General features: G+C 46.3%; 1 protein-coding gene across 4 annotated transcripts in view; it reads right to left on the bottom strand.

Moving 5' to 3' along the window:
- Positions 1-26: 26 nt before the first annotated feature.
- The window catches only part of LOC117962601 (TNF receptor-associated factor 3-like), a 28,103-nt gene continuing 14,921 nt past the window's right edge, over positions 27-13,208 (bottom strand). For all 4 annotated transcript variants that reach the window (XM_058992147.1, XM_058992150.1, XM_058992149.1 and 1 more), the window contains 10 exons: positions 12,402-12,688; positions 11,037-11,088; positions 10,786-10,890; positions 10,522-10,686; positions 10,003-10,083; positions 7,801-7,875; positions 7,547-7,639; positions 3,535-3,675; positions 2,638-2,815; positions 27-2,215 (listed from right to left, as the gene is read on the bottom strand). In XM_058992147.1, the coding sequence (XP_058848130.1) occupies positions 1,644-2,215; positions 2,638-2,815; positions 3,535-3,675; positions 7,547-7,639; positions 7,801-7,875; positions 10,003-10,083; positions 10,522-10,686; positions 10,786-10,890; positions 11,037-11,088; positions 12,402-12,688 (1,749 nt within the window). In that variant the 3' untranslated portion in view covers positions 27-1,643. The remainder of the gene's footprint in view (positions 2,216-2,637; positions 2,816-3,534; positions 3,676-7,546; positions 7,640-7,800; positions 7,876-10,002; positions 10,084-10,521; positions 10,687-10,785; positions 10,891-11,036; positions 11,089-12,401; positions 12,689-13,208) is intronic.

Genomic DNA, 13,208 nt, shown 5'->3' with positions numbered 1-13,208 from the left:
ACAGGTGACTTTCCTCAGTCAGTATGGAGAGTCATTTTTGAAAAATTATTTTATTTCAATCCTTGCAAAATGCAAAAAAGAAAGTAAATGATGCACGGCATCCATAGGAGTGTTGATAAATACAGTGATCCGAACTGTCACACAAATCACAAATGAAACGCTTCAATTCCTGCTTGAATTTCTCAAGGAGGTCTTCACTTGTCTCTGGACATGCTGCCCCCTATTGCTGCAATACTGCAGGTGCTCTGTCAAACCCATTCACAATGTCCACTGTAGAAATGTGGGTTCATGAAGTGTTTCACCTTTAAACTCTCACAACAGCAGCAGCCCTCAGCCACGCGATTTAAACAGTTGTAGCAACACATGGGGATGTAGAACGCTAGATTTTTTCAGAACGCCCCTAATTACACTTTTAGGACCTACAAGAACATAAGGAAAGGCTCAGTGGTCTTTGGTATCGCTAGGCCAGTGGTTCAATTTCTGGTGACCAGAAACTGCCCAGGTTTTATCTTAAACAATAATTTAACTTATAAATTTGCAAATAAAATGAAAAATATTGTTTTACAGTAAATAATAATAATAATAATAATAATAATAATAATAATAATAAGCCCCATAATAACAAAAACCCAGCCTGTTTACAACCCTGTGGGACTGGAGCTGAAACTACCTGGAGCTGAAACCACCTGGCACTGAAACCACCTGGCGCTGGTGCTGAAGGTTTCATTAAAAATAAAAAAAAGAAAAAAAGAAAATCAGATTCTTAATGAAGATATACAGCAACACAAACCAGTTCAAAGGCCTGCCCTTGAAGAGTTCAAGTTAATCGCATGTGCGCTGCGTGTTTCAGTGTTATCTAGCATCACGGTCTTGGAAGTGCAAAACTACTGCAGCTGTACCTGTAGATGCATCGTGGTGAACACCTTCCCTTCAACTCACTGTGTGTGACCCGGGGGGCTGGCTCGCTCCCCTGCTCCCCCAGCACTGTGTGTGACCCGGGGGGCTGGGTCACTCCCCTGCTCCCCCAGCACTGTGTGTGACCCGGGGGGCTGGCTCGCTCCCCTGCTCCCCCAGCACTGTGTGTGACCCGGGGGGCTGGCTCGCTCCCCTGCTCCCCCAGCACTGTGTGTGACCCGGGGGGCTGGCTCGCTCCCCTGCTCCCCCATCACTGTGTGTGACCCGGGGGGCTGGCTCGCTCCCCTGCTCCCCCAGCACTGTGTGTGACCCGGGGGGCTGGCTCGCTCCCCTGCTCCCCCAGCACTGTGTGTGACCCGGGGGGCTGGCTCGCTCCCCTGCTCCCCCAGCACTGTGTGTGACCCGGGGGGCTGGCTCGCTCCCCTGCTCCCCCAGCACTGTGTGTCTGGGAGCCCTACACAGAAGGTACAGTCTCCTCAACACCACGATTGCAGCTTCTCTCTAAACATCCACAGCAAGGCTGATGACAACCAGCTTGCTCTTCTGTATTCCCCCAACCAAGAAGTCCCATATCTAAAGCCTTCACAGCAATCTAGCAACCCACACTAATGATCCTGACTGCAGATTCCCGCCCCATTCCTCTGGGAGGTCCAGGATGCCCAGAGGCATCAAGCCTGCACACCCGTCCCTGCGCGGCAGCTTTCACATCTCCTGCTTCACAACTCAGCTCATGGATCTGGCAGGTCTGAAGCATCAACCACCACTTTAATAAATATGGTGTCATCTTTGATATACGTCCCATTTTCTAACACAGTTTGGGCAACAAACAGCGGGCAACCAGAAGCGATGTTCATGTCCCCTGCCGGCCGCTTAAAGCTGCTGCTGTTGGGGTCTGGCTTGAAGGCATCCCCTAAATGTTTCCTGGCGGGCCCCTGGTCCATCAGCATGAGGGTGACTTTCTGTTTGAATGGCCAGGGCAACAAGGCATCGTACTCCCCTCGCATCACCACGAAGAACAAGGACAGATGGGTGCCTTTGCCCATCCCGTCCCCGTTGAGGTAGACCCGCGCACACATCCTGTAGCCGAAGTATCCGGTGTAGAAGGGCTGGCTGTACAGCGACAGGGTCTTCCCCATCACTGCCTCCTGCTTCCTCCGCTTGTAGTCCCTGATCTTCCAGACCAGCGTCCCGCTGTAGCTCGCCGTCTCCAGCACCTGGAAGCGCAGGTCCATGTCAGCCAGACGGATCTCGTGAACGCTCAGCATGTCATCGTGCCTCGCCAGCTGCGTCTCCAGAGGGCCTGGAGCAACAACCAAACACATAGATATGAATAAAACATCAACAGTGGCTGGGGATATTGGAGTGCCCAGTGAATATTGGGACTAATATCTATTTCTTTTTTCAATTCTGATCTTTATTGCTGCACTGCTTTACAGTGCACACAAGACAGCCCTCACAGACATCCTCTGACTTGAAATAGTCGATAACTAAAGAATCATTATTGGATGTATATCCAACTACTATACAAAACAAGACTGTAGTAACACACCATTAGTCACACTGAATGACAGCTTTTCTTAGCAAATCCACTGGAATGATACGTGTCTTTAACTCAATTATCCAGCAGGTGTCAGCAGTCGAACTGGACGGGTCTGCATTGCTTTAGAGAGCACACACACTCAATGATGGGCTGATGCAGAGTGAGATGATAAAGAGACTTGCCCAGTGCGTGTGTCCCGGCCCCTCCTCCTCCTCTGCCGCTCCCCTCCAGCACAGCCACACGGCTGCGGATCGACTCCACTGTGCTCTTCAGAGTCTCCACATCATCCTTCGCCTGCCTGAGCAAGCGCAGCTCCATCTCCATCTCCATCACCTTCTCCGAGTGAGAGCCCAGCAGCTTCTGCAGGGGAGCAGGATTGCACACAGTTACAAGAGGGAGGGGGACGGGGAGGAAGGGGGCTCCAGGGACCAGGATGCAGCTCCATAGTTATCCCACAAACACATCTCAAAACCGAGACACCAATTAAATGACAAGCAATGTGTTTGCTTGGTAAGGAGGAGTGGGTTGATTCACTGAATGTGCTGATCAGTGTGAATGCAGCCCGGCTCTCTGTGTGCTGCACAGCACTGCACTCATCTGGAAAGCCAGTAGCCTCTGTAGAGACCAGGAAAACACTTTCACTTTCAGCTTGCTGGGAAACAAAACCAATCATTTGTTTGTTAACTTTTAATATCCCATAAAGAACTACACTGTGCATTTCTGATCTGCTCATTCAGGCTATTAAAAAAAAACAAAAAAAACACAACACTGCAGAAATACAAAAACAACTTTCCTTTGCAACAACGACAAATTTCTCTCTGAATTAATTACATGAGACGTGTCCTGAACACAACACAGTTCTGTGAAATTTCTGAAAAAACAACAAAAAAACTGAAATGTTTTAGGGTTATCAAGCCTTCCCACCTGCAAACAGTTTATAATGGAAATACTGAAAATAATTAGTTGAATCTCAAATTGATATCACTATGGGTGCGTGTGCGTGCGTGTGCGTGCGTGTGCGTGCATGTGCGTGCACGTGTCTCAAGCACACTAAACCAATCCTCTGAAGAGATCCTCACCTGTACGTTACTGATCTTCTGTTCCATTTCCTTTGATTTTTCCCGCACTTCCTCGTATCTGTTTTCTAGCTCAATGATTCGAGTGTTCAGACTGGGAAGGACTTTGTATCTTTCCTGCAGTTCAGTCTTCACATCCTCCATCTGAAACAGACAAACCAGAGCTTTGAGAAGGGACTACACTGTACTATATAAACCAGAGCTTTGAGAAGCGACTACACTGTACTATATAAAGCAGAGCTTTGAGAAGCGACTACACTGTACTATATAAACCAGAGCTTTGAGAAGGGACTACACTGTACTATATAAAGCAGAGCTTTGAGAAGTGACTACACTGTACTATATAAACCAGAGCTTTGAGAAGCGACTACACTGTACTATATAAAGCAGAGCTTTGAGAAGCGACTACACTGTACTATATAAACCAGAGCTTTGAGAAGGGACTACACTGTACTATATAAAGCAGAGCTTTGAGAAGTGACTACACTGTACTATATAAACCAGAGCTTTGAGAAGCGACTACACTGTACTATATAAAGCAGAGCTTTGAGAAGCGACTACACTGTACTATATAAAGCAGAGCTTTGAGAAGTGACTACACTGTACTATATAAACCAGAGCTTTGAGAAGGGACTACACTGTACTATATAAACCAGAGCTTTGAGAAGTGACTACACTGTACTATATTAAGTGCATTCTCTACTTCCGTTGCACTTCACTCATTGCGCCCCTCTTACAGAACGACAGCGGGGTTCCCCCCTCTCAGGTGTAACTTTCCAGCTACAATTAAAAGCGTCTCCCTGCAGGATGCTGTGGTGAGCAAGCCAAGCAGAGATGCTTCAGAGTGCCAAATAAAGAAGCCAGCAGACGCCTTACCCTGCAAAACAAGAGCTTGTCAAGTTTAGACAAGACAGGGGAGGTTTCTGCATCAAAAGAGGCACGTTTCACAGGGAGGTTTTAGAACCCCAAATCAAATCTGGCACAGTGTGAACTGAACACTGCCCAGCCTGCAGAACTGGAAGGTGACTCATCCAACTAGAAGCACTATACTGATCGCTCTCAAAAGTCACCTAATGTCAGATCTGTGTGGGGGAGGAATGGAGGCTGGATAACTCAGCGCTGGTAGAATATGATCTTTCCCGTTTGAAAAATGACGACCAAAATACTGGCATCGTATTTCAGAGGCAAGGAAACAAAGTAAAAATCAAGTGATTTGTGGGTTAAAAGCAAATCCTTTTTTTAAACCCAATCTTTAGCTTTATGGATAGCAGTGTCCATACAAAGTGCATCGCTGTATCCTGGAATAAATAAACGGACATACGGACAGATACTTGCTTTTACTTTCAGATTCGAATACCCTACAGAATATCCAACCCAAACCTATCCAATGCTTCTCTGGATACACTGTATGACAGACAGACAGAGACACCTCTACAAACCCACAGATTCTGCTACTCTTAACAACTCGTGCTATCTTCATCAGTCTGAATAACCTCACTTCTCCAGCGCACTGTCATTCATGCAAATTCATGCCTCACTTCTAGTTAACTTGCACAGCATTACCAGAAGCCAGCAGGTCTGCCGTGTCACTTAACAACACCACTATGACTTGCACAGCAAGGGGGGTTAATGGGAGGAATCCCAGAAGCCAAGGGGGAAACTGAAGCGCGGTTAGGAACTCATTTTAAAAGATGAGGTCTTGTTAGGGTTACAATGAGTAATCACTCAGAGCACAGTAATGGAAAAGTCAAAGCTAGCATATTTGTTTTCTGTGCTGCAGATTCCAGTGTTTCAGTATTTCAATGTGGCAACATTTAATAGTTTAGTACACTTGTGTTCCTCATTGATCCGTTTTGCTACTGTGAAGTGTAAATGTGAACTTCGGCTCACAACCTCAAACATGAAGGAATCTACAACGTGAAGAATCCATGCGTGGTGGGGGTGGATCGGAAAACCTTGAGCTGCCTTCCATCATAAGCAGTGTTATTGCATCCCATTGGGAATCTCCCATGTATAGTGACACATACTGTATCATGACCTGCGCATTGGCACACACACTGCATGGTGCCCACTGAGCTTAGTGTGTGGTAACCCTAATCATGGAGCAGCACGGCAGTCTATTGCTGTTTGATGCTGCTACTGTATGGTTAACGATACCTTAAAAGCAGATCACAATTCAAAACGCATCCCAAGTAAAAAAACTCTTCCAAGGCTATCCTGTATTTACAGCAAATCCATTTCTTCAGTTCCTGTATTTGCAGCCACAAGAGGGGGCTGTGTGTGTTACAGTAAAAGGGGAGTAAAGCCGTCTCGAATCACAGGACTCTCAGAAGTCTTTTGCAATGAATACAGCAGCTTTGCGAAACCTGGCTGTCTGATTCAGGGCTCAGAAAAAACAGGGCCTTTATTTAGAAAGCCGTTCAACAGAAATGACAGCTGCTACTTTTGAGATCAGCAATTGAGGGAGCGCAAGCCCTTTGATACGAGCTGAAGAGCCTGCTCAGGAGCGCGAGCCCTTTGATACGAGCTGAAGAGCCTGCTCAGGAGCGTGAGCCCTTTGATACGAGCTGAAGAGCTGAAGAGCCTGCTCAGGAGTGCGAGCCCTTTGATACGAGCTGAAGAGCCTGCTCAGGAGCGCGAGCCCTTTGATACGAGCTGAAGAGCCTGCTCAGGAGCGCGAGCCCTTTGATACGAGCTAAAGAGCTGAAGAGCCTGCTCAGGAGCGCGAGCCCTTTGATACGAGCTGAAGAGCCTGCTCAGGAGCGCGAGCCCTTTGATACGAGCTGAAGAGCCTGCTCAGGAGCGCGAGCCCTTTGATACGAGCTGAAGAGCCTGCTCAGGAGCGCGAGCCCTTTGATACGAGCTGAAGAGCCTGCTCAGGAGCGCGAGCCCTTTGATACGAGCTGAAGAGCCTGCTCAGGAGCGCGAGCCCTTTGATACGAGCTGAAGAGCCTGCTCAGGAGCGCAAGCCCTTTGATACGAGCTGAAGAGCTGAAGAGCCTGCTCAGGACACAGAGGTCCACATTGGGAGATGCTTCTGTTTAATTAACCACAAAGAACCATGCAAATAAACCACATCTCTGCCCCAGCCCCATCTACTGACAAGCATGCAATGAGTCAAAAACACATTCCCCAAAGCACACTTCCTCCAGTAGAGCTGGCAAGGCATGTGATAGGTGTGATTGTACTGGGATTTCCAGTGATTCAAACAGCAAGAATAACACAAGAGACACACACAGCTTCAAACAGCAATAACACAAGAGACACACACAGCTTCAAACCAGGAGCATGGGCCAGGGTTAACCATTCACACATATTCAACAGAAAAAAAAAAAAAAAAAAAAAAAAATCACTTTACACCACAAATGATCTGAAGTATCTTACTACAGCTTACCCTTCACTGACAGTAAAGCAGCATCTCCATATACTGCATAGCACTGCACTGCCAGTACACAAAACTTACAGGATCAGCATCTAAACCACAGTGAGCAGCGAGGAGTCCAGTATGTCACAGAGAACAGTGCAGGATAATATTAGAGACTTCACAGAGTGTTTAACTGAGAGCAGCGAGGAGTCCAGTATGTCACAGAGAATAGTGCAGGATAATATTAGAGACTTCACAGAGTGTTTAACTGAGAGCAGCGAGGAGTCCAGTATGTCACAGAGAACAGTGCCGGATAATATTAGAGACTTCACAGAGTGTTTAACCGAGAGCAGTGAGGAGTCCAGTATGTCACAGAGAACAGTGCCGGATAATATTAGAGACTTCACAGAGTGTTTAACCGAGAGCAGCGAGGAGTCCAGTATGTCACAGAGAACAGTGCCGGATAATATTAGAGACTTCACAGAGTGTTTAACCGAGAGCAGCGAGGAGTCCAGTATGTCACAGAGAACAGTGCCGGATAATATTAGAGACTTCACAGAGTGAAGCGTCTTGTTTCCTGCATTCCCACATCAGTCTCAGTAAGAACACAGGAGGGACAGAGATCAGTGGGTGCTGAGGACTCATACTTGCCTTGGTCTCTAGACTGGAGTTTCTTGCCACCATCAGTTTGAGATGCTCGCTCATGAAGCGTGACTCATGCTCTTTCATGTCTTGGTTTAATCCCTTCAGAGAGAAAAGAGGAAATCAGAAAATAAAAATGAAGATACTGTCAGCAGACTTTTCTGTGTCAATGACTCGGTTTAAATAAATACATGTAGAAATGCAGGAAACCCTCTGATGGCACACATGTGCAGACTTTATACATGCTGTGGAAAAATGCTTACCTTAAAGGTGCATCCATAGCGACTGAACATACAGTTTGCTTGGGCGTTAGGGCATTCATGCCGGTGGTTAGTTAGCTGAAAAACAAAAGAGCCACATAAACCAACGTGGGTCCCATCAGCAGCACTTCCTGCAGTGCGCTGGGAGCTGGAATCATGCTTTCTTAGTATTCTAGTCTATCATAAAACAAACTCTGCCTGCAACAAATCAGGGATGCACCGCGTCCAAGTCCGAATACAGAATCCATCTCAAAAGATTCGTCCGAATACCGAACTGAACACCGAATCGATAAAAACTTTCAAGAAAAACTGAAGGAAACTGTTGAATGAAAAACAGACTGGCAGCTACTAACAAGGGACGTGCAAAATCTATTGTTTTGAGCCTTTTAGTTCATAGTATTTTTACAGTTTAGAGGCGAGTTAAATAAACCTGACCTGTCTTAAAGTGTCCCGAGATTCTGGAGCCTGTGGACAACCCTATCTGAGAGCTATGAGGAAAAAATTACTGTGATGAGTGACCTGAATCTCCCTGCGAAATAACACCCACGTTGATTTAAATGCACCGTGTGTGTAACACAGATCAAATAGGCTACAAAATAGTTTAAAAATGATTTTAATAAAACACAGCAGTTCCAGTTGGTATTGGCACATTACAATAATATAATTTAATCTACTAAAGCATATTGTTCAACAACATCTTGCATGATCTCTAGAACACATCTCAGACAAAGCAACAAAGCACAAAAGTGTACAACAGTGATGTGACCGTGCTGTTGCATGCAGGGGTATGTTTGCATTCAGCAGCTGCGTGTGTTTTAGTGCGTGCGCCTCCAGTAATAGGGAGTTGAGAGCCGCGACAGAGTTCATCAGACTTGTTCTTGTTATTAAATACAACAGTTACATTCGTGTCCTTTATTTAAAGAAGAACCGCACACATTGGAGGGATGTATTAAAATGGATATAGGATTCGGATTCGGTTCACCGGTGAATCCGAACGCTGCTCAAAAAGTAGGTATTCGGGCCGAATCCGAAACCGAATCCTGGACTCAGTGCATCCTTAAAACAAATCCATAAATACAAATCCTTCTGATCTGCAAGCTCTTCAATACAGAACAAACAAAGTCAAGAAGACAGGACAGGACACCACGACTGGGTTCACTACAGGACAGGACAAGACAGGACTGTTCATTACAGGACAGGACAAGACAGGACAGGACAGGACAGGACACCACGGTGGTGTTCATTACAGGACAGGACAGGACAGGACAGGACTGTTCATTACAGGACAGGACACCACGGTGGTGTTCATTACAGGACAGGACAAGACAGGACAGGACAGGACAGGACAGGACTGTTCATTACAGGACAGGACACCACGGTGGTGTTCATTACAGGACAAGACAGGACAGGACAGGACAGGACTGTTCATTACAGGACAGGACACCACGGTGGTGTTCATTACAGGACAAGACAGGACAGCACAGCACAGCACAGCTGGGTTCATTACAGGATCCTGGGCTTCATGCGTAACTAAACAGGGCACTTGGTCACAGCTAACACAGCTAACTAACAATCACACTCAGGCTCATCTCACACGGATGCTTGAGGAAGGGTAGTAAACTTTGACAATGGGTGCATTAAAAACCTGTACTGCAAGCACCAGGTTTGGATGCCAGCGCAGCCCGTGAAGAGGGGTTTGGATGCATGTGAGAACCAAGTCACAAGCTTTTAACAAAACCTGGAATCTCCTTTGAAATAACATTTGATCTTACTTTTACTCCCCAATCAGTTTGTATAAGAAGATGTATTTCACAGCTTCACAAGGAAATCACGCACTGAGCGTATTCATGTTATTATTATTATTATTATTATTATTTATTTCTTAGCAGACGCCCTTATCCAGGGCGACTTACAATCGTAAGCTAATAAATTTCAAGTGTAAGTTGAAATGTATGACTAGACTAGTTACTGGCAATGCATGTCTCTGAGCAGCCCTGCCAGATTGGCTGTTTTATTATTGCTCAACTTTGGAAGTTCAACAGTATAAATAACATTTATGAGCGCACATCTTTAAAGAAGCTGGGCTGCTTCATCGAAGACTTCCACATCCATATACAGTCAATATATATATACTGTAAAAAGGGAAGGAACACTTGTAAAAATGTGCAACACAAAAACATTTCGCAAAAACAAGGGAAATCTTACCTGACTTCGTAAAACAGAGCTATAGCTACATTTGTTTGGGCAAGTAACAGGAAAGGCTGGACAGACCGATTCTTCATGTTTCTGAAAGAGAGAAAGGACACAGAGTGCGATAGTCCCAGCAAGCTGTTATCATTATAATGAGATTGTGAGTCACATACACATCACTCACAAAGGATACACTGCAGCTTAAATAACACATTATGAGAGGACTGGTCCTCAATGCAGAATACACAGAAGACAGGCAACAGTGAAAGGAAATGAAGCTTCAAGAGCATTCCCTTTGCTCTTCTCAGGACCTCTTAATAATCAGCAAAGCAAACCGGATCAACCATTTGAAACGCGTGAAGAAACAGCTGCTCAAATCTGTGTGGATTGCTGTTCTCCACAGAGTAAGAAAAGCTGCCAGCTTTGTGGAGAGCAGCAAGCAGCACACATCCAAGAGGTAGCAGAAAGAGAAGAACACATCAGCCAGGAGTCCAGCGATCAATAAATACAAAGCAACTGATTCAGATGAGTTACCTTCTGATCTGCTAACAACACCGTCCTCTTGCAGTAAGTGCATATTGTGTCTCTATATTTGCATTTTGTTTCTAGGTGGTCAGACACGTCTTTTCGTAGAAATGTGTCTTTACATTCAGCCCGGGGACACGTGATCTCGTAATACGGGCAGTCTTGTAAATGTTCCTGTAAAAAGACAAATGCACAAATCAATGCCTCCAGTCCATGCCATGGGTCTGGACACACAGCAGATGAAATGTACTGGAGAGTTTGCAGCAGTCGTACTAGAAGAAGCTGCAGCGTCATCTGCTCTTGGCAGCCGTTCTTTTCATTCCGACAGAACACTTTGAGCCCCATGATCTCTCTCCTGCAGCACACATCAGTAAATATCTGGAACACAAAGCAGACCAGGGTCCAATCCTTATTCAAATTCATACACACATCACAATTAAAAACATATATAGCATGGCAATGACATGGCAAGATCAATGCTGTTAATAAACTGAAATGCAGGATCCGAAAGGAGGGTCACTTACTTTGTCCTCATAGAGAGGCTCGCCATCAGCTGGACAGATTGGGGGTTGGAGGCTTCAAACAAGGGGAGACAGAATTGTGAATACGCAGGAACAGACTCTACAGCACCCCCTCCCTGAGATACAACATGTCCACACACACACACACACACACACACACACACACACACACTGAGATACAACATCTCCACACACCCCCTTCCTGAGCTACAACATGTCCACACACCCCCCCAGATACAACATGTCCACACACACCCCCTCCCCGAGATACAACATGTCCACACACCCCCCAGATACAACATGTCCACACACACACACACACACTGAGATACAACATCTCCACACACACACACACACACACACAGATACAACATCTACAGTATAAACTCACACCTCATAAAAGACAACCATAAAAATGACGCGAGTGCGTGTGTGAGTGAGTGAGTGAGTGAGTGAGTGAGTGAGTGAGTGAGCGTGTGAGTGAGTGAGTGAGTGCGAGAGTGTGCGTGTGTGTTAAAAATAAGTCTTCCTGGACTGACTAATTCTCTTTCACATTCCAAAGGGAAGGGGCTGCACGTGTGTGTAGAAGATGCTGCTCACATTCCCTGCTGTCTTTGCTGCACTGCCACACTCTTGTCTGCACTTGCTCTGGATTACTTGCTTCAAATTGTGTTGGAAAACAAAGTTCTATTTGTGCACGGCAGTAGTGCTGAGACTTGTACTGGGATAGCTGGGTTACAAACACACCCGCTCCCATTGCAGGAACAATTACCAAAAAACAACTAAATTAACACTTCAAACGAGGGAGTGAAAAAGCCCAGCAGACACAAGGAAACATGTTTCTTCTAAACACTGTTGGGATCAAGTTTCAAGCAACACCTGATCATTGCTTATATACTGACTATATAGGTGTCCAAAAAAACAGGAAGAAAGCATTTCATATTTAATGAAGTGGTGCAGCTGTGGGAATATGGTTCTACAGACACGGTCCTTCTGTGTACATTTCAATACATTTAGCACTTGTCAAAACCACGTGGGGGTAGTCAAGTTGCAAAGCCACATGATCCACGGCTCACATATTCTCAGGATCTCTCCCGGTCAGCCAATGTGGAGACATGTTTCTGGAAGCACGTTTTCCAATGCAGAAGCCAGGACGACTCCGGGAACAAGCGAACATGTTACCATGTGCATTCTGGGAAGAATCAGCCCAAAGCATCCCACCCTGCCTGTGTCTTAGCTAACATGACTCCAAGTGCATTCTGGGAAGAATCAGCCCAAAGCATCCCACCCTGCCCGTGTCTTAGCTAACATGACTCCAAGTGCATGTCTTGTGTGCATGCGTTCAGTTGATGTGCGGTGAGATCCTACCAGAGCAGGTCCCGGATGCAGCTCTCACAGAAGCGGTGCCCGCACTCGGTCTGCCGGGGGTTGCACAGGGCCAGTTTGCAGGACTCGCAGCAGTACTTGGGCTCCAGCGGCTGGACGAAGCGGTCCTTGAACCCCCTGTGGAGCGGCATGAAGGAGGAGGGGGGGGGGCTCAGTTCCAAGCGCATGGAGCCCGGCCGCGATGCAGGGGGGGGGCGGGCCGGGTTGAGCCGCTGCAGCTGGGTCTGCAGTTCCAGAGGCAAGTCCACATTCCTACCAGCTGACATGACCTGAGGAGACCAGCGACAGCACGTTAAAACACAAACACAGCGAGGTCATGATTATACAGGAGGAAACAAACAACAGCGTGAATTGAACTGCTTCTACTGGAGCCCATGAGGTTTCCTGCTAGAGTTAGAACATTAAGAAAAAAAGAAAGTAGAACCAGTGAAAGCCACAACAGCACAGTAACAGACGCTCCTCCCGTTATTAGAACCAGTGAAAGCCACAACAGCACAGTAACAGACGCTCCTCCCGTTATTAGAACCAGTGAAAGCCACAACAGCACAGTAACAGACGCTCCTCCCATTATTAGCCTGGTTTTGACAGATAGACACAGAGAGATGGCAGGCCCTTCAGTCTGCAGCAGCGGTTCTCAAACTCTTTTTTCACGGACCGCTTGAAAATTGCAGGGGGTCTCGCGGACCACTTAATGAACTTTTTTTTTCTACAAATCAAAAGCACATACCTCATATTTAATAACCACAGTCTTACCTTTCTAATGTGATGGAGTGCCTGTTTTTGTGAGCA

Source organism: Acipenser ruthenus, chromosome 18, assembly GCF_902713425.1.
Source record: "Acipenser ruthenus chromosome 18, fAciRut3.2 maternal haplotype, whole genome shotgun sequence".
Lineage (NCBI taxonomy): Eukaryota > Metazoa > Chordata > Actinopteri > Acipenseriformes > Acipenseridae > Acipenser > Acipenser ruthenus.
The sequence above is the reverse complement of the archived record's forward strand: the minus strand, read 5'-3'. Positions and strand labels throughout refer to the sequence as shown.